Source organism: Hyperolius riggenbachi, chromosome 6 (assembly GCF_040937935.1).
Source record: "Hyperolius riggenbachi isolate aHypRig1 chromosome 6, aHypRig1.pri, whole genome shotgun sequence".
In the NCBI taxonomy this organism is placed as follows: Eukaryota; Metazoa; Chordata; class Amphibia; order Anura; family Hyperoliidae; genus Hyperolius; species Hyperolius riggenbachi.
Genome location: NC_090651.1, coordinates 270,563,328 through 270,591,079, shown reverse-complemented (window position 1 = coordinate 270,591,079; position 27,752 = coordinate 270,563,328). Strand labels below are relative to the sequence as shown.

Genomic DNA, 27,752 nt, shown 5'->3' with positions numbered 1-27,752 from the left:
TCACCCTTTTCTTCTAGTTCAGACTAGATGTGGTCTGACCCTGGAAGCCTTAAGGTGGCCACACACACCATACAATTAAAAGATCCAATTTTCCACCAATTCAATAATTTAGATCGGTTGTCCTGAAAAAATGTAGAGTTTTTCCCCCCTTTTTTTTTTTACGTTTTTGGAGATTTGACATGTTGGAAATTTCAGACCAACTTTATCAAGAGTTGTATGGTGTGTGATGGATTGTCAATTACTCGATGTACAGTACCAATCAATCCCCCCCCCCCCCCCCCCCAAGCATGAATAAAATTGAAAGCTTAGAAAAAAAATTGAACATAGGGTGTAGCACATTGGTCAGATTTTTAAATTGATTGCTATCTTGAATGAACAGATATTTAAAAAAAATTGTATGGTGTGTGGCCACCTTTAGGCCTCTTTTACACTATATGCTGAAAAACTGATGCGTTAGCTTTCCTTAGCAGTGCATTGTGAAAAAGTTTTTCAGTTAAAACGCATATAGTGTGAACTGAGCCATAGGAAAACATGACATTACCTCGCACATCAGTTGGCCTTTCAGTTATAACAGAGCAACTGATTAAGTGTAAAAGGACCTTATGGGTCCTTTACTATGCAAGTTGCAGTGTAAAAGTAAAAACTATGATCGCACAACAACACACTGGTGTCCCATTCTCATTGTTACAATTGGTGCCTTAGTGTGTCAGGTTCCACTGTAATAAAGCGTTCTGAGCTGTGCGCTACTGGACAATACACACACATTACCAGGGCGGTTCTAGACTTTTTGCTGCCTGAGGCAAACTTGTGGGGATGTCCCCCCTCAATTTGGAATGATTGCACAGCATCAAACAATTTACTCTGCTTCATTTAATGTTCTCACATGACATGCAGCAGCTCTACACAATAGCACACTGGCTGGCTGCGTGTCTGTGACAAACTGCTCACCCTCAGCCACTCCATTCCTCCTCAGTCAGGACATCAGTGTCACCTCCTCCCTTCTGCTGTGCAAGTATATGAAAAACTGCTGCTCTCCTGCCTCCCCCCTCCTCACTCACTGTCAATCTGTTGTCATGTTCCGGATTTACATTTCGTCATAGTAAAATTTGCAATGGAAAGTGTTAGGCCACTTTTACACTGTATTGCAAGTGTGCGTTGCTCTACCCGTTTTACCGCAGGGTAGTGCAACAGCAAGTCAAGTCAATGGGGCCTTCTACACTTCCCTCACATTGTGCAGAAGTGTTTATCCCTCTACAATCCCGACACACAGCTTGCAGTAGGTTACCGCACAGTGCTTGGGATAATGGTCTTCAACGGGGGATGCAGTAAGTGTGAACCACAGAACACGGTGTGTTGTGGTGCGCATGAGAATCCTGGTGACCTACTTCCTGTCTAGCAAGGAGTACGTCACTGTGCGGCATGGCGCTATGCATAGGACTTTGTCAGTGTTTTCTGCTGCAGTGTTACAGATTTGTCATCCTTGTAGCATGATGCGGCAGGAGCCGCAAAAAGTGTGAAACGGCCTCAGTCTCCACTTACTAATTTTGGAAGGCAAGAAACTGGCAAAGCTAGCATTATAACCATGAAAAAGATGTACACATCAGGCATACCATTCTACATGATATTATTTATTCAGGCAGTCATTTTTAAAGGTATTACTAACAGTAGCACCATAGTAAAAACATATATATTTTATAACCCTTAAATTCAGATTCGATTGTCAAAGAACATAATATATATAGAAAATAAACAGAAAAAATATACATCGTATTTGGAAATGCTGTGTTATTAAGAACACACAGTTCTTATATATTCCTCAGGAGAGTAGATTGGCAGAAGTCCTCACATCCCAAACATCAACTCCATGAGTCCTGAAAATGCAAATATAATTTTTATACACCAGTAGAGCTGGATACAAATACCACAGGTATAGCTGGTCAAGAAAATACGACACAGAGAAAAAAAAAGGGTGGCCACGCTCCCCGTTGTGTACAAACAGCTGTACTGCGCAAGCTGAAGTCACTCATCCACGATCACCTCAGAGCAATTCTACAAGTGCGGCAGTATGGCTGCACTCATGCACAATGGGGAAGGTGGTCCCGGGCAATGGCAGGGGTCTTGTGACATGATGCTACAAAGCATTATGTACTCAGCATACCTGGCCTATTCATGCTCTTTCGTAGTACATGCACTAGCTCATCTGGTAAGGCTCGCATCTCCATGCGGAACTTCCTGCGACCCTGGCCCGTTAGCTTCCACAGGCAAGAACGCCGCTGTCCTCCATCAGCATTTTCCCACCCAGAGCTCTTTTCAAAGCTGCTACTGAAGCACAGGTTGTGGCGTACAGTGTTCTTCCAGCCATCCGGAGCAGCGCGGAAAAATGGAAAGTGCTCCCTGAGAAGAAAGGAGGACACATAGAACATGGTAATGTGGTGTAAGCAAATCCTCTCTGTTAATTCTGTAGAACACACATCTTTGGGCTCGCTACAGACTTACAGCCTTTAATCCTTCACATACACAGGGCCGGTTCTAGTCCTTTTTGCCGCCTGAGGCAAACTTGTGAGGATGCCCCCCCCAATAGGTAGTATAATTGCCCCCAGTATAGGTTGCCTGGAGGGGGTAGCAGCAATGGGGGGGGGGGAAGCAGCACAGTGAGGGGGGGGGGGGGGGAGAGGAGACAGAGTCTCCCCAGTCTGCACTCCCCCTCCAGCTATTAGCGCAGTGTAAAAGTATCAGGCAGTGGGTGGGAAAGTGATAACTCACCTCCTTCCACGTTTCAGCGCTGCATTCCACCGCTCATCACTTCCTGCAATGCCCACCTGCTTCTGCAAGTACAGTGGGCGGCATTGGAGGAAGTGATGAGCGGCAGAACGTAAGGAGGTGAGTCATTGCTTCCGCACCCCCTGCCTGATACTTGTACACTGCACTAATAGCTGGAGGAAAAGCGCAGCCCGGGGGGGATGCAGGTGAGGGGGGGGGGGCGGTCTGACCCCCCCCTCCCCATCGCTGTGCCCGCTGCCCCCCTTCCTGGCTGCTACCCCCTCCAGTTTTGGCAGCCCCCCACCCAAGGCGGGCGCTGCCCCCACTTCTGCTGTCTGAGGAACCTGCCTCACGGGCGGCCCAGGACTGCACATACATGAGGTGCGGCAGGCACCAACACCAGGAAAGCAGCAGGTCCTGATGGTGTCCAAGGAAGTGTGCTCCAGGCCTGCAATGGCCAACTAGTGGAAGTATTTACACACATATTTAACCTCTTTCTCTCTCCTTGGGTGTAGTCCCCTCATGTCTGAAATCCACAACCATTGGGCCAGTTCCAAGAAAACCCTAGGATATCCTAGACACATCAGACCATAGTCTTTGGAAAATGAAAGATCACAGACCAATTTTACCCCCTTCCATGTAGTATGAGAGCCATACTTACACAGTCTATTCTATGGAGCCAGGGCCGGATTTCTGGCAAGGCCACATAGGCCATGGCCTAGGGCACCAGAAGTTTAGGGGCGGCTCAGTGAGGAGCAGTAAAGCTGTTCTTTGCAGCCATCCTATCTACAAAGACAGCTTTAACCTTTGAACTCTCTGTCCTGTACTTGTGTAGGCCTGCAAGACCTGTAAGCTCTATCCTGCCCGGTATACATCAGCCTAACTCTTATAGTGACACAATGGGTCCATCATTAATGAGATGGCAAACATAACATAAAAGTTCTTAAGCAAAACATAATTTATAATTGATACGCATATTACTAAAATAGTTATTGTCTGTGACATCCAATGATGGAAAGTAAGTAGAATTGTCATGGGGGCGGGCACGCAGAGATAACAACCATACAGACAGTATAGTTGGCCTTGGGCGGTAAAATGTACAAATCCGCCCTGTATGGAGCTGAACTCCCCATCAGACAGAAATCTTTGCAAGATGCTGCACACAAAGATGCTGTAGACATTCAAAAGATCAGTATCTGCAAAAGATCTGTTCCTGCAAAAGATCCGTTTCTGCAAATGCATTCATAGCGTATGAGATCTGCAGATCATCATACACACCTTGTTTAACATACATTCATCTGCGGATTTTCAGATCTGCAGATGATTGTCTGATCTGCAGATGAATGTCAGTTAACCCCATTGCCATTCCAATTCTGACGGCAAGGGGCGGCGCAGCACTTTTTTTTTTGTAAATCATGTAGCGAGCCCAGGGCTCACTACAGGATAGTCGCTGACAAGCGGCATCCCCCTACCTAGTTTGATCGCTGCCGGCGATCTTTGCAAGCAGGAAATCCCGTTCAGAACGGAATTTCCTGCAGGGCTTCCCCTGTCACCATGGCGACGGGGCGGGATGATGTCACCGACGTCATGGACGTCAGAGGGAATAACGATCCACCCCTAAGCGCTGCCTGGCACTGATTGGCCAGGCTGCGCAAGGGGTCTGGAGGGGGTGGGGGGGGCGGCGAGCGGGATATGCACGCAGCTAGCAAAGTGCTAGCAGCGTGCAGTAAAAAAAAATAAAAAAAAAAATCGGCCCAGCGGGGCCGGAGAAATCCTTCTGCGCAGGTTACCCCGAGCTGAGCTCGAGATAACTGGCAAGAAGGTTAAACAAGGTGTGTATGATGATCTGCTAATCTCATAGACTATGAATGCAATTTGCAGGAATGGATCTTTGGCAGGAACAGATCTTTTGTAGATACTGATCTTTGTGTCTGTACAGCATCTGTGTGTGCAGCATCTTGCAAAGATTTTTTTCTGATGTGGAGTTCAGCTCCATAGAAAAGACTGTGAAGGTATAGATACTACATGGAAGGGGGTAAAATTGGGTCTGTGAACCTTTCATTTTCAAAGACTATGGTCTGATGTGTGTATGTGGCCTTAGGGCTGGTGCAAACGTAGAGAGCTTCTGAGCGCTTTTTAAAATGCTAGCGCTTATCCAATGCCTTTGTATGGAATGGATCACACCAGAGCAATGTGATTTTTTTCACAAACACAAACGCAGGTCCTGCAGCATTTCTGAAGCGATTCAGCCTCAATGTTAAGTATAGGGGAAAAAAATAAATAAATTGCTCTAAAAAAAAAAAAAAAAAAAAAAAAAAAAAAATGCTGAGCGAAACAAAGATTTAGTTTTTTTACAACGCTGTACACTTCCAGCTTTACTGTACAAAAAAATAAAAATTGCTACACAAAAACGCTCCAAATATCGCTAGACATAGTTAACTCAGACCGTCCTCTCTGCTCTAAAAGATACACAACAGCATATTAACCTTTAACTACCTAACGACCGCCTAACGCCAACTGTGTCAAGTCCTGAAGCTGTGGTTCCCAGGGAACGGCGGAGCGCATGCACGATCGTCCCCTGCCAGTTCACGGTGCAGAGCTCCGTGATTAGCCTGTTAGCCGCCGATCGTGGCTAACAGGCTGTTTGTAAACGAAAGGGGAAAGAAATCCCCTTTGTTTACATCCATACAGTGCTGCGGTCCTCCAGCAGCACTGTACGAGATCGGCGATCCCCGGCCTCTGATTGCCGGGGATCGCCATCCTCTCATATGAGAGGCGGAACAGGACGGATCGAGATCGGAGGGGAGGAGGGAAGGCGAGGGAGGGAGAGAGAAACAGCCTTATACAGGCTGAAGTAAAAAAATAAATAAATGAATAAAAAAAAAAAAAAACTGCCACAGCGATCGGACACCTCTGGCAGCATGCCCCCTTAGGGCCCATTTCCACTATTGCGAATTCGCATGCGTTTTTCGCATAGCAATACAAGTGAATGGGACTGTTTCCACTTGTCAGGATTCCTTTGCGTTTTTCTGTGCAGAAAAAAAATTTGCATGGCAGAGCCATCAGAATTCGCATACCGCTATGCGAATCGCATACAATGTATTTAATAGGAAATTCTCATGAGGTTTGGATATGCGAATTTTCATGCGAATTCGCATAGAAACAATGGAAAAGCACACCAGCACTGCTATGGTTAAATTCGCATACATCGTCACCCATGCGAATTTTTCATGCGAATTCGCATGAAAATTCGCATAGACCCGCATGCGAAATTCACATCCGCATGCAAATTTTTACAGCGGCGATTCGCACCGCACAAGTGGAAATGCAGCCTCAGGGACAAAAATAGGAGGAGAGTGATCGCTGGGCTCCTTAGCTGGGCTGTGCAGGAGTCTAAAAGCCTGCACAGCCCAGCAAAAAAAAAAAGGGCTGGACGTTAGGGGGGGGGGGGGGGGGGGGGGGGGGGTGTTTTAGTTTAGCACTGTAGTCCTCAAGTGGTTAAACAAAAAACATTTCTATGTTACAGCTGATACAAATCCTAAAATAAATCTGCACAGTTTCTACTTCCTGATTCATGGAAGCAGATATAACGTTAACATGCGGAGCTTTCATATTCGCTTATCTGCTGTGGCAGTCATGTGAAACGGGAGAGATCAAATTACAACTTGTGATTAGACACAACTGAGGGGGGGGGGGGGGGGGGGGGGGGGGGGGGGCAGGCTAAACTCTCTAAATGCATGCAGGGTGCATTTCTCTAGGTTTTCCTTCTGTCCTGTGCAAGAATCAGGTCCACTTTAACAATACAAGACAAGGTGGGTTACTTCTGATGCAGTAAATAAATAGACTACAGATTTTTACATATAGGTGGAAGATAGCTGTGCATAATACACAGCATTAAGAGACAGAAGGGGAAAGAGAGCCCTGACCAAAATGCGTTACAGTCTAAGGGATAGGACAGTAGGTGAAGGGAAGCGGTGTACGAGATGCTAAAAATGGTGGCCAGTGGCTGAAGTGCCCTAGTAGGAGAGTATACTTGCCTGAAAAGGGGAGTTTTCAGGTTGCGTCTAAAAAGGTTAAGTGTAGGTGAGTGGTGAATGTGTTGAGGAGGGGAGTTCCAGAGGAGGGGAGATGTTCGAGAAGTCTTGTAAGCGGGAGTGAGAAGAGGTGAACAGAGAAGAAGACAGGAGAATTTTGTTGCTGAAGTGGAGTTTGTGTGTAGGATGGTATCTATAAATTACAGTGTATGTTACATAAGGAGCTAGGTTGTAAAGAGCTTTGTAGGCAAAAGTCAGGATTTTCAAATGTATCCTTCATGTAACTGGCAGCCAGTGAACGGACTGACAGAGTGGGATAGGGCTGGAGAAGTGGGTGGAGATGTGGGAGGAGACGTCCTGCATCAACACAGAATTATTTGCATTTATTGCAAGGACAATTTTGTGGGGGAAACCAAATAACTTCCCAGTATTTTTGGTATAGGAAACCCTTAAACACTCAGAAATAACATACCAACTCCATGCAGCCATGAGTAGCTCCTGGTGTCAGGAACCGGCCCCGCGGCAAGCCTGCAGTTACGGTTCCCGACTGCGGGTTTGACCAGATCAAGCGGGGAGCAGGCTTATTCAAGCTAAAACAAGGCTGGGACCAGTCAGAACACTTCTCACTGCCACCACTAGCTGCCGCTAGACACTTCCACTCTGCTATCAAGTAATCTGCACGCAATCCGCGTTTTCCTATTCGGGTCAGCTTTGCACTTTAGGCCGATTACAAGAACGCCACGCACACACAGCACAATCATACATTAGCGAGACACAATCAGGCACTAAACTTTGTAACGCAAGTTACACTGTAGTCTCTTCTAGGCTATGAGTGTTGGCTTAGTACAGCAGAAGTCAAACTTATTAAATAAAATTTAATATTCCAGAAAAAAAGTGGAACAATGCAGAAAATAATATACCCGTGTATATACTCGCATATAAGCCGACCCGCATATAAGCCGACCCCCCAACTTTTCCCAGAAAAAGGAGGGGAAAATGATTAACTCCCATATAAGCCGGGGGTAGGAAATGCTGGATTAGTGCAGCCCCCCAGTGTGTCCCAGTATAGCTAGTATAGTGCCCAGTATAGGTAGGTAGTGTACAGTATAGCTAGTATAGTGCCCAGTATAGCTAGTAAAGTGCCCAGTATAGTGCCCAGTATGGGTAGGTAGTGCCTCAGTATAGCTAGTATAGTGACAGCTGGGCTGTCATGTGGACCAGTGTTTGTGATTTTAAATTTATTTTTTGCAGCTTCTAGGATGCGGTTGACAGGTGAGTGGTTAGGGAGGGGACCGTGTGGGAGATGTGCCTACACGGGGCGTCCCTGTAAACGACGCAATTCACGATTGCGTCCAACTGAAGCCTCCCACCTGAATGCTAATCTATGTAATTCCTGCTAGGTATGGTACAGCAGGCAAAGGGTGTATGACAGTGCACCTGATTGGCTGACTAGCGTCTGCTGGCCAGATAGAGGCAGGATATTGCTCTGACTGGAAGTTAGCAATTGTGTTTGTTGCAGTTGGCATTCAGTTTAGAGGTGGTGGGGTGAGTTCCCTGGAGGTGAGAGGTCCAGGGCTTGCCCGCACTTCCCTCTAGGTGTCGCATGGTGGTTTTGGGGCCCCAGTGAGTGAGAGAGACCTGGGGCCCCTGGGCTGTCATGTGGACCAGTGTTTGTGATTTTAGCTAGTATAGTGCCCAGTTTAGCTAGTATAGTGCCCCAGTATGGCTAGTATAGTGCCCCAGTATGGCTAGTATAGTGCCCAGTTTAGCCGGTATAATGCCCCAGTATGGGTAGTATAGTGCCCAAGTATGGCTAGTAAAGTGCCCAGTTTACCCAGTATAGTGCCCAGTATAGGTAGGTAGTGCTCCCCCCGCTCCCCGCTCCCCCCGCGGCCGCCGCTATTACCTGCTTAGGCAGCGGCCGATTCCTAATCCGCGTTCCTCTCTGAAGTTTCAGCGTGTATCACAGCAGCGCGCCCGGCGTGACGATGCAGAGTGCAGGAAAGAGCGCGGCTCCCTATAGCGGCGATCTGTATCGCCGTTACCAGGGGAACCTCCCTTTCCTGCCCCCTGCATCGTCACAGCAGCAGCGCCAGGTGTGCTGCTGTGATACACGCTGAATCTTCAGAGGGGAACGCGGATTAGGAAGCGGCCACTGCCTAAGCAGGTAATAGCAGCGGCGGCCGCGGGGGGAGCGGGGCGCGGACCACCCACCACTAGACTACCAGGGAAGACTCGCATACAAGCCAACCCCCGAACTTTTGACCCCCTTTTTGGGGGTCAAAAATTCGGCTTGTATGCGAGTATATACGGTATACAAAAGATTACAAAACAAAGTAAAAAGTTACAAAGATAAAAGTTACAACTATACACACAAGGATATTTGCATCAAAATAAAACGGGAATCAAAACGTTACCAACTTGAAGGTCTAAACATTGTTTGCGGGAGAACGCAGCTTCTGGTCAGACCAGGATAGCCCTAGCGTTTGCTATCTCCAAAGAGCTACAAGTTGTGACTATCCTAGGCCACTTATATAGTTCGTTGTGTGGCCCAGGGCCACTCAAATGTCCATATCCAGGAATAATACAATTTCCTACATAATGAGCGTCATATCCTTTCTGTGATATGCAACTTCAAAGCTTTCCTGTCTCAGCTTTTAAAGTTTGCAGAGATTTTAAAACCACTTCCAGCAGGCTGTCATATGTAAATTCCTGGCTCAGGCTGGTGTGGTCTGCAGCCAGTCTAGGCGACACATCTGAGACAGTATTTCACAGCAGATCAAAGGTGGGGACTTGACTGCTCTTGGCATAATAAGCCATTTCCTGGCCAGAAGCTAGTTAGCCAATTAGCAGTTCCTGCTTCTATTCACAATTGTTCACCTTCAGATGCAAATGTAGTTGTCATTGACATACAGACAATCCAAGCTTCCTTGAGCCAGGTGACAATACCTTCAAAAGCCAGCTGCCCGACTAGCCTCTTAACATACATACACATCTGAGGTAGTCCACAGTAGACAGAAAAATGAAAAAAATATGTTCCTGTATTATCCTTAACATCATAACTAACTGCTATCATGACACCTGGTACCCTAGAGGAAGAGTGCTAGATAAGTCTAAGCCAGGATCAAATATAAAAAGTTATCTGATCTTGGCACTATACCTTTAGAACGGTTTTGCTGTACACAAAGCGTCAGTAACTGGTGGGGAAATATGTACTCGCTTACCTAACAAAACTGTAAATTTGCTGCACATTCAGTCTCCCCTTTTCACTGTTCCTTAGTGCCACAGATATCAGGTTGCAGTAATTGATAGGTGGTCGGGGCCAGTTATTATGCTGAAGTATTCTTCTTTGTACTCTTATTTTCTGTCTAGTATGGCACCTCTGGACTACAGCTGCAGCTGGAATAGGGACATAGCAAGGATCGTCTTCTGCATACTGTGGAAGAACCCAGAAACCATCAACAGTGTCCAAAGAGAACCAACAATTACTTTACAATGCAACACTGGTCACAGGAATGTAAAATAAAACTTAAATAAAATATAAACCAAGGCAGGCTCTCCCCAGGGCTGATGAAACTTATCACTTAATGTATTGAAATTCCACCCACCAACGATTTATACAAAACATGAGCTGATATTAGAAGAATGCCATTTAGGTAAAAAGGAGGCTCAGGGTCAATGCTTTCGCACACCACTGCATCCCTGCAGCCAGGTGCTGCTTGGTATGAGAGTTTTCACCATTTCACTCAGTCCCTAGAGCATCCTCTTGGTTAGGCCATGTTCACAGTGGTGCGTTGCAGTGCGGTGTAACAGCCGCTTTGTAACTTGGCTTACCGCACTGTAGTGTGGTGGTAATAACAGCTTGCATCATTATAACGCACTGCATGCAGTACATTACCCCTGAACGCGCTTGTTAACAGTAGGCGTGCAGAATACTTTTCATTGACTGCATGTAGAATTTTTACTTGAGCTTAAGCCAAGAAATTCACTATACCTAACTATGTAGAGCAGTGGTTCTCAACATTTTTAGCACATTTTGTGTGTCATCCCTAAGCAAATGTACCACCTACCGAATGAAGCGGGCATGGCCATTACATGATGTGGGTGCACCCAAATACTAGCAAAATACAGGTAAAAAAAAAAAAAAAAAAAAGAGAAGGATAGGGACTGTGTCCATTCTTAACCTGAATTCATTCTCTTTTGTCCCCCTCACCGTACAGGTATCCAGGTATAGGTCCCCCAGTATAGTTAGCAAGGCATAGGTGCCCCCAGTATAGCTATCCAGCCATAGCTGCCCCAGTATAGGTTAGCAAGATACAGGTGCCCCCAGTATAGGTAGCAAGCTATAGGTGCCTCAGTATAAGAAGCCAGGTGCCATAGAGTAGGTAGCGAGCTATAGGTGCTCCAGTATAGATAGCCAGGAACAGGTGGTGCTCCAGTGTAGGTAGCAAGCCATAGGTGCCCCAGGATAGCCAGGTGGTGCCCCTACATAATCTTACATAGCCTCATTTCCGCGCGGACTCCTCTCGCCGGGCTTTCCTCCTCTTCGCGCTCTACTTTTTTTCGCAGTTTCCTCCCGCTATGGTTACGTCTGGCAGCACCTCTGACATCATGAGAGGCTGCCGGGTAACCATGGTGATAGGACGAGAGGAGAGCGTGGCGACAGGAGGAGATCCCAGCAAGAGGAGTCCTTGCAGGAATGGGGCTAAGCAAGTTACTGCCCCCCTTGCCACGGACACCGCCCACACTGCCTACCACTTCTCTCCTGGGGGCGAGATTCGCCATTTTGTCTTTGGCCCCTGGGGGACCCCCTGACAGGTGCCGATGTACCCCCAGGGGTCTGCGGACCCCAGGTTGAGAAACACTGATATACAGTATGTATACCCAGAATACAAGCTTTTTACCGGTTCACTGCCTGATGTTAGGTGGTCCTCTTCGGAATCTTCCGGAGTTGTATCGTCTGCAGTACGTACTGTCACATTCTCTGCAGTGGAATACTGTGATGGAGAAGTGACTGGTGACTCAGGACACAAAGGTCTGCACATAGAGTATGGTAAAACTATATTGGGATCTACTACAAGCCAAAGAGAGGCTTTAACGGAGGGCTCTGTAATAAAAGCAAAAAGTTGAATCACTTATAAGTTCTGTGTAAACAAGTATATTATATCAGTTTTAACCTACGACTTCTTTTACCGAACCAAGCAATACCCGTTCTCAAAACCTGAACGGAAGGTCCGGATCTGCTGCATTTTCACAGACCACAGATACACGGATGGGTAGTGAACAGCAATAAGAAAACACATCTCGAGCTCCACAGGCAAAATAGCAACAAAAAGTGATGAGAAAACGGATAGCCTGACATTTATTATTGGCCCCAAAAATCCTCCCACTCCTTCCTAATGATAGAGAGGTTTTGTGTCCGTGAAAAACTGAACGGAAACTGATGCACTTTGATCAGTTTGCAGTCCGGTGGTACTTCCCCTAATCTTCCCCTGATCCCAGACTGCAGTGTCCGTCCTGCAACCGTGCCTAGTGTGGACCTAGCCTTATTGCAGATCCCTAAATCACTGTTCCCAAGATCTATAATAAATGAGATTGTCATTCTGATGATTGATGACCTTTGGGAGCAATAGTTTCAAGACTATAATACAGCTCTAAATGTTCCTCTTTGGGTTGGCTCACACAGACCGCTCCCGAAGGCTGGTTTTGTTGCATCCAAACCGCTTTTCTGCTACCGCACAGAAAAAAGTGTTTAGGTGGCCACTCACCATACAATTAAAAAGATCAAATTTTTTACCAATTCGATAATTTCGATCGGTTGCCCCCCCCCCCCCCCCCCCAAAAAAAAAGAGAAATTGAAAGCTTTTCTTTGTTTTCGATCGATACATGTGATAGAATTTCCCTTTTTTTTTTTTCGATTTTTGGAGATTGGACATGTTGGAAATTTTAAATTTCAGACCAACTTTATCAAGAGTTGTATGGTGTGTGATGGATTGTCAGTTGCTTGATGTAGAGTTCAAATTTTTTTCTAAGCTTTCAATTATTTTATTCATGAATGGGTAAAAATTGAACATAGGTGTGTGGTACATTGTTCAGATTTTTTAATTGTTACAATCAGTCAGAAAAATTGATTGCTATTCTTGAATTGAACAGATACTTAAAAAAAAAAAATTGTATGGTGTGTTGCCACCTTTTGACTTTGTTGTCGTTGCGTCGGGCTTAGAGCCCTAGGGGATAGACTGTAACCGTGAACAACGCAGATTCCCAAAGCTACATGTAGTGTCCAGGATAGACTGTGGCGCTTGAGGGACGGCGAAGTGGCTTTCATGTGTCATCACGCAGCAACGGGGTGAGTGGAGAGAAGAAAGCTCTTGGCCAGCTCGATCCGCCCAGCAGATTACTGGCTGAGGCATTGGGGGCCGCTACACCCCCACACACACACACACGAGTTTAGTCTAGTGTGTGTTTGAGGCTTTGAAATGCTTATCACCCTAGCCCTCCTGTAGTGACCACTCACCTCCCCTAAATGTCAAAGACATGCTCCCCAGGTCCCCATAATCACAGTTTACCTCAAGGACCTTTGTAAGAACGGGCACCAAAAGTTTTGGCAATTGTAGCGAATGGTACTGTTGTCTTGTAGTGCTATGTCCCTGGTTAAAATTGAGCCAGGACACTATCTGTATGAAGTTTACATGTTCTCTCAATGTTTGCGTGGGTTTCCTCTGAGCACTCCAGTTTGCACCCATATTCTAGAAAGATAGGTTAATTGGCTTCCCTCAAACTGGCTTCAGACAATGATAGATATACTGTATAGGACTATGGTAGAGATGAGATTGTGAGCTTATCTGAGGGACAGCTAGTGACAAGACTGCTAACATTCAAATCTCTACACAATCTAGGCTCCAGATATCCGAAGAATTTGTTGAAAACTGCATCACACCTCCCACAACCACAGATCAACAGGCGCTAATATACTGACCAATCCCAGAGCCCAAATCACAACTTTTGAAGCCAGAGCCTTTTGTCATGCTGCCCCTACCCTGTACAATGCCTTGCCACACCCAATCAAGACAGCTCTAACCCTGGAGGGGTTAGACAAAAACGCCATCTATTTAGTCTGGCATTTGTGATCACATAACTTTCTCCTGTAACAAATCACAAACCGCAACTATGTACTGATCTAAGACAAGCCTGTGTGCTTTGGGTCCTGTGGGAGAAAAAGCACTTTCCAAATGGGTTGTTGTTGTAAATACTAAACAGATAAGAGTAGTAATGATCAAAGAGATGAAAATACTTCAGAGTTTATGCAAATGTATGTACATTTTTATGTAGTACAAGACACGAAGGAGGCTGGCACTGCAGTAAAGATAAGCTCTTTTATTCTGAAAAGTATAAAATCATGGGGCCATACGGCGACAGCCCGCTGTTTCAGGTGCGAATGCGTGGAAAGGCTTCACTTAACAAGTGCCAATGTTTTCTGAGAATGTTACCCACCTCTTGACTACTAGTACTGTAGGTGGATACGAAAGGGAGTCGGAATTGTCTATTGTTCTTGCGGGGTCTACATCTAGAACCTTCCTGTTGGAGAACCTGTCTGGGGTACCCTCTCGGTCTAAATTTAGTTTCCATATCTAGCTTGCGTGTTTGAAGACTAGCCTCATCCGACACTATTCTATTTAGCCTCATGAACTGTCCTTTAGGGATAGCATTCTTAACGTGTGGGGGGTGGAAACTATTATAGTGTAGAATTGAGTTACAATCAGTACTCTTAATAAAAAGATCAGACTTCAGACCTCCATCAATTATCTTAATACATGTGTCTAGAAAAGACACTTGATCAGAGCTGACATGACTAGTCAGTCTAATTTCACCACAGCATTGAGACAAATATATTTTTGACGCTGCGCGCTCTGATTGGCTCTCGGGCTGCCTGACCAATGGTACGCTTGGTGATGGAGCTGTGCGGGGAGCCTCGTTCTGACTTGGACAGCGTTGTGTTGTAGTCATATAACGTTTGGCTGTCATTTGCATGTCGGGCTGACAGTCTCCCACTGAGTCCGCCTGCACAAACTGGTAAGCTGATTGGCTGTTATGAAGTTTGATTTTATTGGCGCTACTGACACATTGACACTATTTAAGGGGTGTGTTTTGTGACGCATGTTATGGGCATTCTCGGCTTGAAAAAGGGTTGAGACCTGAAACAGCGGGCTGTCGCCGTAGGGCCCCATGATTTTATACTTTTCAGAATAAAAGAGCTTATCTTTACTGCAGTGCCAGCCTCCTTCGTGTCTTGTACTACATTGGGGACCAGGAGGTGCGGAGGTCCATTGAGGCTTGGGCACGCCTTCCATCTGAGAGAGTGCTACTCTTTTTATCACTTGGAAGTTTGGATTGTACATTTTTATGCAAATATATGCAGCTTGACATTGGACCAATCAGTTTAAACCTGGGTGGGAGCAATTTCAAGTAGCATATATTTGCATAAAAATGTACATACATTTGCATAAACTCTAAAGTATTTTCATCTCTTTGATCATCCCTAGCCACTACAACAATTCAGGATTGCAGGTTACTTTTTTCTTTTTAAAAATTCTTCTTAGTAAAACAGTAATGGTTTAAGAATGTACAGTAGTTTACAAAACAAAAATGGGCCCATCCCTTGTGTGGTTATTACAAATGCCCACGCCAAGGAGTACAACTGGTACTCCTGGTAGGCAGAATGTAAGCTGCTCTCCTCACCATGCATAGTTGCTTCCTTGGACACATCAGAAGTCTCCCCTAGGCTTCTCTTGCACATAACAGAGTATGAGTCCATCTTGCCATCAGAACCTAACAATATAAAATATGCAAATAATTTCCACAAAGAATATACATTTTAACTTTGGCATGGCAAATACCTATTCTGATTGGACCACTGTAAATGAACGGTGTCTGTGGCCGGACATAGGAAAGTCGTCTGAAGATATTACTATAGATCATAGGACCTTATCCAGGTAACATTCTCCTCTGGGTTTTCTCACAGAAGAGAATTTTCATCTTAACTTCTCAGCATTTAGCAATTGAAAACATATTTAACCTCTTGAGGACCGCGGTGTTAAACCCCCCTAGTGACCAGGCCATTTTTTTGTTAATAGGGCCACTGCAGCTTTAAGGCCAAGCTGCAGGGCCGCTCGACATAGCACACAAGTGATCCCCCCCCCTTTTCCCCCCACCAACAGGGCTTCCTGTTGGTGGGGTCTGATCATCACCTCCAGTGTTTTTTTTTTTTTTTTTAAATAATAATAATAAAAAAAAAAGTGTATATTTTTTTTCCTTTTTGAATACCCCCCCCCCCCCCACTGGCCAATCATTGTGATCGGATCACCGCCGACACTTTGGAGGGGACAGCTGTGTCACATGGCTGTCCCCAGTGCATTGCTGCCTTAGATAGCAGCGCTGTACTGCCCTAATAGATGGCAGTTTCGCCATCTAACTGTCTTACAAGCCAGCATACTGTCTATCATAAGCTGTGCTTAGCTTCAAACTGTATTGTGATTGAACTTACTATAGGATAGCTGTCTGTGTGGGTTATACACTGCATACAGGCCACAATCATTTGCCGCGGAGAGGACTGACATTTATGTCCTGAGAGTGTCAACTAATAACAACCCGTTGCGGCTTGTTGCGGTGCGTTAAACAGTGAGTTTGGTCTGTCAGTGTGAAGCAGTACACTACCTGATTGATGTATACACATACAAAATGTTTTAAAGCACTTTATGCCTCCAATTTAGGAAAGCAATGTGATTTCTGTCCGTTAGGGATTATAACCCTACTCTGTGTCAAATACGTAATTTTCTCAGGGACTTTTGGTATGTATCCCACATGCCTCCCTCCAGGTGTTAGACCTCTTGAAACAACTTTTCCATCACTTTTGTGGCTAGAAATAGACCCTGTATGTTTTAAAATTCGCCTGCCCATGGAAGTCTATGGCGGTTCGTGAACTTTTGCGGAAGTTTGCAAACCCAAAATCCGAAGTTCGGGCCATCTCTACTTAAATAGAGTCTTCAACCTTAAGCACTGTGTTTGCTTTTTTTTTCCCCATGGTTTCAGCATGCTTACTACACAATTACGCATGTTTCCCCAATTTTTTTTTTTCGAATTGTTCCCACGTGCGGAAAACATGCAGAAATATTTTTTAGTGAATGTGAGAAAAAAATGCAGAAATTACTACTACCGGTAATACAACAGTAAAAAACAAAACAAAACCCTTAGGCTGCTTTCACAGTTAGACGTTACAGGCGCACGTTAGTGCAGCCTGTAACCCAGCCCACCGCACAGCAATGAAAAATGAATGGGCTGTTCACAGTGCCCACGTTGCATTACAGTGTAACGCAGCAGGTAAAAACAAAGTACTGCATGCTGTGCGTTATAAGCGGCTAAGCCACGTTAGACTGTTTGCACATGCTCCGTGATGTTGGAGGAGGAGGTCTCCCCTCCTCCTCCTCGGCCAGCCACATGGCTAATTAATATTCACTGCATGGTGTGACGTGCAGGGTTTACTTCCTGGAGCGCCGCTCTGTGCGGCGATTGGCTGGCAGGAACACGTGATGCCGCATGCGTCCAAGAGTACGCATCACAGGACGCATGAAGAGCCGCTTAACGCGGCTCAATGTAACGTCCAGCTTCAATCCCACTATGCGTTGCGTTGTGTGACCTTAATGTGGCATCTTAATGCAACGTCTTAGTGGGAAAGAAGCCTTACTGCATGTGTGATTGTGAATAGAGCCCATTATGTACTATGCAATTGTATGTGGAACTAAACCAGGTGCATCTCCTGGAGCGTTAGGGCCAGCGTTAAGACCCTTCTCCCCCAAGCTGTCAAGTCTCCCTCCAGGACTCCAAACATCTCAGGAGGGGAGGGGGTTGGAAGGGGTGAGGCTGGGGTGCATGGGAAAAAGGGACTGAGGGCTGGAACCCACTAGACCGATTTTCTGAGCGGTTAGGGAGCGATTCAAAGAGCTAGCGATTTCCTTAAACGCTCAGCTAATGTTCATGGATGAGCCAAATTCCACTGGAGCGATTGCAATTACGAAATCGGAAAACGCAGGACATGCACCATTTTTAGATAAAAACAAGGAACACCAAGAGCCCCAATAGTGTAATATGTATTGGTAAATGGTTACTAGATAGAGTAAATATTAATACTCACAAACCAGGGTTACCATTAGGCAACCACTGTAAAGGCAGGTGGGGAGATTTTCCTGACCCCACTCAGGAATAAGAAGTCGCTTTCTGTAGATGAGAAAAAGGGGGTTCAACCCTCCACCCAGGGTGGACTTAATATTATGCAGGAGAACAGAGGCGCCAAAAGGATAAAAGGAAGCTAAATGAGCTTAAAAACCAAATTCTTGGTAAATAGAGGAGGTAGTGGTGGACTTACCTCCTCCAAGTAGACACACAACGACTGTAGTAAACACAGTTAATATATGCCTGGCTCTTCTACTGACCGCATACGCTATTGCTCCGTTGTTATTGCCTGATGAAGCGGGATCAAACCTGCGAAACGCGTTGCATATTTGGAGTTCATAAATAAAATATATTGACTGTGTTTACTACAGTCGTTGTGGGTCTACTTGGAGGAGGTAAGTCCACCACTACCTCCTCTATTTACCAAGAAATTGGTTTTTAAGCTCATTTAGCTTCCTTTTATCCTTTTGGCGCCTCTGTTCTCCTGCATACCATTTTTAGAGTTTCTGCAATGTAAGGTATATAAACGCTGGCATAATCGCTCATCAAAACCTATACAGAGCGATTTTGCTGGCATTTTGAAGTTACTGCACACTGTAAAAAAAATAAAATTAATTGAAAAGACCAATCAGAATTAAAAACTCTAATCGCTAAATAATCGCTGGCAAAAACCTTACACTTTTTAAAATCGCTACCAAAAACGCTCATACAAAAACGCTAGTGATTGCGATTAGGGATAGCGTTTTGTAGTGGGTTCCAGGCTTAAGGCCTCTTTTCCATGGACTGTTGAACTGTGTGCTCAGCAAGCAGTTACTAGGCAGCAGTGAGCAGTTGTGAGAGTTTGAAAGGCATTTCACTACCTATCAACACTCCGTGGGAAAGAGGCCTTAGGCCCCATTCACACTAGAGCGTTTTGCCGCGATTTTGGCAAAACGCTCAAACGCTAGCGCTTTTTGAAAGCGCTAGTGTAATTAAAGTCTATGGGCCTGTTCTTACTTGAGCGATTTGCGGGAATCGCAGCAAAACGCCCAGAAACGGCCAAAAACGGCAAACGCGTAGCCTGCACCATTTTCAGGCGATCGCGTTTCAGTGCTATAGAAGCGCTAAACGCGATTGCGGCAAAATCACCGCAGTGTTCAGTGATTTTTCCCGTGGGAAGTCGCGGAAAAATCACTCCTGCAAAACGTTTTGAAAACGCAGGAGTGAACAAAGCCTTAGAATTACCCCACGCCTTTTTCACACATATGCGTCCTCTACCTGGTAAGTAACTTTTTCTGCCCACAGATTGATGCAAATTTTTAGGCTTATGTCATACAGCTTGAAATTGACCAAATGGACCGTGGTGCGAATCCCTGACCCAGTTGTTGAAAATATGTCAAGCCACCTTCACAGTGGCCATTGTGTTGCCTGTGACAGCAAAGAAGCACTTTAGGTGTGCACCAGCCCTCAAACTCACAACTGCTTGCTGCAGCCTGGTAACTACTTGCTGAGCACACAGTTCAACTGCCTGTGGAAATGAGCCCTCAGTACTTTTTCAAGGTGCCTACATTTGCATAACCCTGTATTTGCAATTATTTTCATTTTATTGACCATCCCTGGTAAGAAAGCCTCTGTCCATGTGCAGCCAATTACTGCTGCAGCAGAGTGGGAATTTCTTGATAGTCTTGGGGTCTCTTTACAATGGTTGCTCTGGGGCACGTCATTATGCAAGTGACCCGCAGCGCACTATGGGCCCATTCGCACTTGCAAAACGCTAGCGCTTTTGCTAGCGTTTTGCTCTGGCGACTTTTGGCGATTAACGCAAAAACAATCACCATTCACACTTGCCATTTTTTTTCATGATCGCGTTTAGCACTAAATGCAATCGCGGGGAAATCGCCTGAAAATGGTGCAAGATACAAATTTTCTTTTGCCGATTTGCGTTAATCGCCGGCGAGAAGTGAGAACGGGCCCATAGGGTATTATGGCACTAGCGCTTTAACCTGCTGAGCGGTCTGGACGAGCTCAGCTCGTCCAACACCGCCAGAGGCTGCCGCTCAGGCCCTGCTGGGCCGATTTCCACCAAATAAAAAGCAGCACACGCAGCCGGCACTTTGCCAGCCACGTGTGCTGCCTGATCGCCGCTGCAGCGCGGCGATCCGCCGCGTGCAGCGGCGAAAGAGGGTCCCCCCAGCCGCCCGAGCCCAGCGTAGCCGGAACAAACAGTTCCGGCCAGCGCTAAGGGCTGGATCGGAGGCGGCTGACGTCAGGACGTCGGCTGACGTCCATGACGTCACTCCGCTCGTCGCCATGGCGACAAGGGAAGCGAAACACGGAGGGCCGCTCATTGCGGCCTTCCGTGTTATTTCTTGCCGCCGGAGGCGATCGGAAGATCGCCTCCGGAGCGCCCTCTAGTGGGCTTTCATGCAGCCAACTTTCAGTTGGCTGCATGAAATAGTTTTTTTTTTATTTAAAAAAAACCCTCCCGCAGCCACCCTGGCGATTTAATCAGAACGCCAGGGTGGTTAAAAAGCGCTAGCGCTTGATCGTTTTGCCTAAATTGTAAACAAAACCCTCAGATGCTAATTTGGATAAACGTTCTGTAGTGCAGTGCTGCATGCTTTTTAGTGTGCGTTGTGGACCCAATATATAGAAAAAGCAGATGAAAACTCACAGTAAAGGCACATACACACATCAGACCATAGTCTTTTGAAAATGAAAGATCACAGATCTGTTTTACCCCCTTCCATGTAGTATGAGAGCCATACTCTACACAGTCTATTCTATGGAGCTGAACTCCCCATCAGAAAAAAAACTTTGCAAGATGCTGCACACACAGATGCTGTACAGACACAAAAGATCAGTAGCTGCAAAAGATCTGTTCCTGCCAAAAATCCAACCCTGCAAATTGCAATGATAGTCTATGAGAACTGCAGATCATCGTACACACATGATTTAACTGACATTCATCTGCAGATCAGATCCACCAGGTTGGATTTTCAGATCTGCAGATCTGTCAGTTAAATCATGTGTGTATGATGATCTGCAGATCTCATAGACTATCATTGCAATTTGCAGGGTTGGATTTTTGGCAGGAACAGATCTTTTGCAGCTACTGATCTTTTGTGTCTGTACAGCATCTGTGTGTGCAGCATCTTGCAAAGTTTTTTTTCTGATGGGGAGTTCAGCTCCATAGAATATACTGTGTAGGTATGGCTCTCATACTACATGGAAGGGGGTAAAACTGGTCTGTGATCTTTCATTTTCCAAAGACCATGGTCTGATGTGTGTATGAGCCTTTACTGAATCAGCTAAAATGTATCAGGTTCTAATGTAGACCCAGCCTTGCAAAGATTTACATGAATTTTTTGCTGTATGAAAACCACAATGCTTTCCTATGGAGAATTGCAGGGAAGTGAGGGTAATGTTTGTTTTCCCGTTGTGGGGAAAAAAATGCTGGCGATTCCCTATTGCAAACATTTACGGTAGCTGCTGCCAGCCAAAGGTGTGCCAAGACTGCAGAATAGTCCGCAGCAAAACCCAGCCATTTACATGTACTCTAATCACTGTGCAGATTGCATTGCGATATGATCACAACGTTGCTGAAAAGTCACACTGCGGGTTAGATGTACGGTACGACTATACAATGAAGCGTACAATCAGGGCCAAATTTACCATGAGGCATTATAGTAACATGCCTACAGGCGCCTGAAGATGGAAAGGCGGCTCCCTCCCCTCCCCAGAGTCCTGAGCAGAGTGTAAATGAGAGGTTACTCACCCGGCCAGGCCCGGCCCTAGACTTTTTGCCGCCTGAGGCAAAATTCAAAAAAATCGCCGCCCCTCCCCCCCCCCAAGCCGTGTGTGTGTGGGGGGCCGCCCGAGCTGGAGGGGATAGCGGGCAGGAAGGGGGTATTGGGCCTAGCGGCGGGGAGGGGGGTCGGACCCCCCCCTCGCCTGGGTCCCCCGTCCTCCGCTCCCCTCCAGCTTTAGAAGTGAGGTCGCTGGCTGCAGCTATATTGTAAGAGGCAACGGGCGGGGATCACTCACCTCTTCCTCGTTCCAGCCCGAGCCTGCGCTCCAAGTGACGTCAGTGGAGCGCAGGCTCGGGCTGGAACGAGGAAGAGGTGAGTCCTCCCCGCCCGTTGCCTCTTACAATATAGCTGCAGCCAGCGACCTCACTTCTAAAGCTGGAGGGGAGCGGAGGACGGGGGACCCAGGCGAGGGGGGGGTCCGACCCCCCTCCCCGCCGCTAGGCCCAATACCCCCTTCCTGCCCGCTATCCCCTCCAGCTCGGGCGGCCCCCCACACACACAGACGGGCGGCTGCCGCCCCTCCAGAAGTGCCGCCTGAGGCAAAAGTTTCACCCCGCCTCATGGGCGGGCCGGCCCTGCACCCGGCCCTCGCATTCCACTGACCAGATCTCCCTTCAGTCGGGTGCACCACTAGCTAGTTAATATGGAGGTTCCTCTAGCAGCTACTTAACGCTAAGGGGCACCTGTAGCTACCTATGACAGGCAAGGAAAAGGGAGAAGTGACAGCTGGGTTAGCCGACACACTTGCGGTGCGGTTCAGCGGGGGATTGTAGTTTCATGGAGGGCAAAGTCTACGGTGCCAGGACATCTGGGCCTATAGGCAGGGGCGTAGCAATAGGGGGTGCAGAGGTAGCGACCGCATCGGGGCCCTTGGGCCAGAGGGGCCCCAAAGGGCCCTCCCTTAACTACAGTATTAGCTCTCTATTGGTCCTGTGCTCATAATAATCACTTCTATAGATACTTTGAAATGTGGTAATCATTAACAAACTGTTCCCCATCCCCCTGTTGCACCTCTGACACTGTAGTTGCCATTGGCAGGTTTTGGTGCGCCGTATCAATTGTTATGTATAGAGTGCTTGGGGGGCCCCATTGTAAAACTTGCATCAGGGCCCACAGCTCCTTAGCTACGCCACTGCCTATAGGCTCCAGTGATGTAAATCCAGGCCTGCATACAAAACAATAAGGTCTCTTTTCCAAAGTACATTTGAAATCAGCGCCGGTAGACTTGGGCACAGGATACAGCGGTATATAGCTGATCCTGCTTCTGCACAAGTCCGGGCCGTCTAATTACTATTCCCCCTCCAGGCCGCCATGGATAGTGGGGGAATGAAATAATTCGGCTTCCAGCGATTGCTGGAGGCCGAATTATTGTGTTTTTTAATCAACCTCAGAAGACGGAGCCGGCGTTACTCACTGAGCGCTGCAATAGGAATGATTCCTATTGTAGTCTATGGAGGCGCCGGCTGCGCCCAAATCTAGCTGCGCTAAAAAGCACTGCTCCGCCAACCCTGTCCTCAGGGCCCACCAACAGTACATGTTTTGCAGAAAACCACAAACATGCACAGGTGGGGTAATTAGTGTCTCAGCAAAGCTGATTAACTACCTTTCTGGATTTATACAAAACATGCTCTGTTGTTGGGCCTTGAGGACAGGGTTGTGGAACACTGCTGAGTCCTCCAATCACAGCACCCTCTGTGGGTGTGGTTTACTACAACCTATTGGAAACCTAGTAGTTTGAGAGGACGCTGTTCATCCAATCACATTAGTGGAATTTAACTATGAGGTTTCCTGCTGGGTCCTCTAAGGTCTCTTTTCCACGAACTGTTGAGCTGTGTGCTAGAGATGGGAAGTTCGGATCTTTTCAATGATCCGGATGATTCGAATCGGATCATTGAAGAGATCCGGATCTTTGATCCGAATCTCGGATCATTTTACTACCGGAAGCATTCGGGGGTGAAATGAACAGCAGGACAGGTCTGTGGACAGGAGAAGGGGAGGGGGGGTGGACACACAGAGAAGGGGAGAAGATGGACAGAGGGCAGGGAGTGGACAGAGAAGGGAGGAGGGACGAGCAGAGAGCAGAAATGTTTGCACGTAATACCCACATGCTGAAGTCATATGCTTTACATATATTTCACCTATATGTTCATCTGTACACTTTGAAAGAAAAGGTCGCACAGTGAAAGAAAGCATTCCCAGAAGATAAGTGCAGCTGTTTAGTGCCGAGTGCAGGAGGATTATATTGCCTTTCAATCACACTGTCTGCAAAGTTACTGAGCTGTGCTGAGCCAAAAGCTTCCCATGTGATCACTGTGCACAACTACGGAACAGCCAGCCTATAATGAGCAGCACATTGCAGCCAGTATGTGTGCTCTACACATATCTGGCAGTGGCACCCATGTCCCCTCTCTCTCATCTACCTGTCTCCCTGCAAGGCTGCCTCCCTTCCAACAGAGCGATCCATCTCAGCTCTGCTTTCAAGACCCCGCTGCCCGCTGAAAGGGGGCGTGTCGCTCCTGGCCCCGCCCCTTTTGCGATCCGAATCGTTCATTTTGATGATTCGGATGATCGACTCATAAAATAGATTCGGATCAAAGATCCGAATCGTTCATGATCCGGACAACACTACTGTGTGCTCAGCAAGCAGTTGTGAGAGTTTGAAAGGCATTTCACTGCCTGTAAACAGTTCATGGAAAAGAGGGTAGACTAGCGCCTATAGAAGCTTCACCTCCACTGTAAAGGCACGCATTACACAGTTAATGCACACAGTATGCTATGCATTACTGCATCAGAACCTGCTGCTTCATGTGAAAGCCTAATAGGAATATCATTGCATCATGTTACAGTGTGATGATATTTATATACTTAGTGTGAAAGGGTCCACATACAATAGAGATGATCAGGGGAATACAGGACATTTGAAAAACCAAACAGAGAACAAAAACCAGTATATGCTGCTCAAAAACTGCACTTTATTATAGATATTTAAAAAGGCACACACATATAGAGTCAAGACATGTCAGGAATTAACCTGTCATATACATTGTGTATTGTTAAATACAATACTATGTGCTGCAACTGTCAAGGACAGTAGGAGAAAGTCCCTATTGGATAGCAATATTCTCAAATTGTAGATCAGGTCACATCTAACTATCAAAAACTAATCAAAACAATTTGAGAATATTGCTATCCAATGAGCAGCATATACTGGTTTTTGTTCTCTGTTTGGTTTTTCATATTTTTGTTACCAGTGCTGGTACCTGCACATAAGGCTACACTTTACATTATTCAATTTCTGTTTTTTGAATACAGGACATTTGCATGCAAGCTTCAATTAGCATATTGCATGGAGCTTGAAATTGTCAGGAAGTGCATTTGATTGACCAATTGACCAATTCCAAGCTGCATGCAATGTGCATTAGGTTTGAATGCAAGACCAAAATATAAAAATCTCATTGGCCGTTTCTACATGGCAACTACTCTAATAAGGGCTTGGACCCACTAGGGCATTTTTGGATCGCTGACAATTGCCAGTGATTCCCAAAAACGCTTTGCCAATGTATTTGAGGGCCCACTTGAGCGCTTTGCCGCGATTTTGGCAAACCGCTCAAACGCTGGCGCTTTTTAAAAGCGCTAGTGTAATGAAACCCTATGGGCCAGTTCTTACCTGGGCGATTTGCGCTAATCGTCGCAAATCACCCAAAAATGCCAAACGCGTAGCCTGCACCATTTTTAGGCGATTTCCTGGCGATCGCGGTTCAGTGCTATAGAAGTGCTAAACAAATCGCCAAGTGTGAATGGCAATTTTTTTGCGTTAATCGAGAAAAATCGCTATAGCAAACGCTAGCAAAAGCGCTTGCATTTGCGATCAGCAAGTGTGAATGAGACTGAGCCCACTAGTAAGATTGGGGGTACTTATCCGTTAGCCGGGCGCATCCGGCAGGTGGCGCTAATTACTATTCCTCCTCCAGGCCGACATGGATAGTAGGGAAAGATGTAACTCTGGTGGAGTTTTGTCGCCACCTGCCGGATGCGCCCGGCTAACGGATAAGTACCAGATTGGGCTCTATTCACAATAAGCAGTTCGGTAAAAGCATTTTGGACAGTAAAATACCTCATGCTGTATTTTACACTTTTTTTTTTCCAAATTCACAAAAGTTTTCCCCCATGAGGCAGAAGTTCAGTAATTTACCGAACAAACATGCCTCAATTCACTAAGCCCTGGTTGGTAAGTGTCACTTACCAGCCTTCTAGCAGGGCAGCAGGCAGGCAGGCAGGGTACTGTGTGTGGAACTCAGAAGATTTCTGTCCTGTGCATACGGTCATCCCTTTAGATGTGCTGCAACCACCAGGGGAGCTCTTCTGTGTGCTAAAATACAAATATGCACATCTAAAGGGATGCAGCGTTGTCAGCTTGTCTCAGCTTTGCTACACTGAAAGACCCACCGGCATCCCTATTGCATCCAATCAGTGTGAGAAGCAGGCTGTGTGGCTCTCCCTATTGGCTGCCTGGCTCTCCCCAAAGGCTGTCTGTCAAGTTACCGCACAGAGACGCAGGGGGAGAGCTGGAGAAAAATTCCAAACACTTTTGGTCAGTAAGGCCTGCCCTTAGGCCTCTTTTCCATGTACTGTTGACATAGCTCCCAACTATCCCTTTTTCGGAGGGACAGTCCCTTTTGGGGAGCCCTGTCCCTTTGTCCCTCTTTCAGGACTTTGTCCCTCTTTCTATGTAAATGTATATATTTCTATACTAAAAATGTGTTTGACTCTAAACTTTATTCCCAACCTTTAAATTGATATATTACTAATTTTAAAATGTTACTATGAAGGAAAATGAACCAGGATAGAAAGGACCAGTGTGGTTTGAATTATAAAACAACATATGTGTCTTATTAAATCTTTATGGTATGCGTGACTAGAGGCATGGTGAGGGCGTGACCAGGGGGTGTGGCAGGGGCATGGCTTAAGTGTCCTTTTTTCTCATCTCAAAAAGTTGGGAGGTATGCTGTTGATAGGCAGTGAAATGCCTCTCAAACTTTCACACCTGCCTGCTGCTGTCTGGTAATTGCTTGCTGAGCACATAGCTCAGCAGTCCGTGGCAAAGAGGTCTCAATGACATGCAAAAAATTTACATTTCTAGAGGTAATTAACGCACAAGTTGGTAATTTGGCTCACTAGTCAGGAACAGGGATTTTATGTGCAGTGGTGGGTTTAGTGAATTGTAACTTGGAAAGGTGACCGGTAAAATCAGCTGTTTTGAGCATTAGGCCTCCTTTCCACAAACTGTTGAGCTGTGTGTTCAGCAAGCGGTTACCAGGCAGAAATAAGTAGTTATCATGCAGCAACAAGCAGTTACTAGGCAGCCGTGAGCAGTTGAGAGTTTGAGAGGCATTTCACTGCCTATCAGCAGTCTGTGGAAAGGAGACCCTACCAAACGTGGTAATGCTTTGTGAATAGAGCCCATTGTGATTAGCAATCGCAGAACATGCAGCATCATCCTCTGATTGGTTCTTTAGAAGCACCTATGACTTCTTCCTTTAGGGGGCGGTACTACAGAGGGAAGCTAAATACCTTGTGCGTATAATAAAATTTGTTAAGAAAAAAAAAATCTCTAATTGGAAGAGTTGTACAGTTTACTGTACATCGCTTCTACTCACCAAGAAACGCAATCTCCCTATGAAGCGTTGCGGCGATTTTAACACGCCACAGAGATTCCTAGTGGATGCCAACCCTAACAGAGTACAAAGAGTACTGGTATTAAAGCTGAAAAGAAATAACAGTGTTAATAGGTAGCCTGTTTTTTTTCAGTATGCCACTTACCAGCAGAGTATTGATCTATAGTTGTACACTGTTTAAACTCTTCCATCATACTCCAGTCTTCCAAAGCAGTTGATAAATGAAGATTTTCATACTTGCTTCTGTTAGTAAAGCGCAGATACAT

General features: G+C 46.2%; 1 protein-coding gene across 1 annotated transcript; it reads right to left on the bottom strand.

Moving 5' to 3' along the window:
• Nucleotides 1-1,727: 1,727 nt before the first annotated feature.
• FOXR1 (forkhead box R1) lies at nt 1,728-27,752 on the bottom strand. The gene is made up of 6 exons (XM_068240813.1): nt 27,632-27,752; nt 15,534-15,623; nt 11,699-11,901; nt 10,019-10,230; nt 2,159-2,394; nt 1,728-1,871 (listed from the first exon to the last, which is right to left on the bottom strand). The coding sequence occupies exons 1-6, from the start codon at nt 27,750-27,752 to the stop codon at nt 1,843-1,845; spliced, it is 891 nt and encodes a 296-aa protein (XP_068096914.1). The 3' UTR covers nt 1,728-1,842.

Bases quoted from the DNA above. Each gene is read 5' to 3' on its own strand.
- FOXR1 (XM_068240813.1), bottom strand. From the start codon at position 27,752: ATGTATCTGCGCTTTACTAACAGAAGCAAGTATGAAAATCTTCATTTA. The intron at 15,624-27,631 runs GTAAGTGGCATA...TTATATTGTTAG, and splicing joins TATAGATCAATACTCTGCTG to GTTCTGATGGCAAGATGGAC. The intron at 11,902-15,533 runs GTGAGGAGAGCA...CTTTTATTACAG, and splicing joins CAAGGAAGCAACTATGCATG to AGCCCTCCGTTAAAGCCTCT.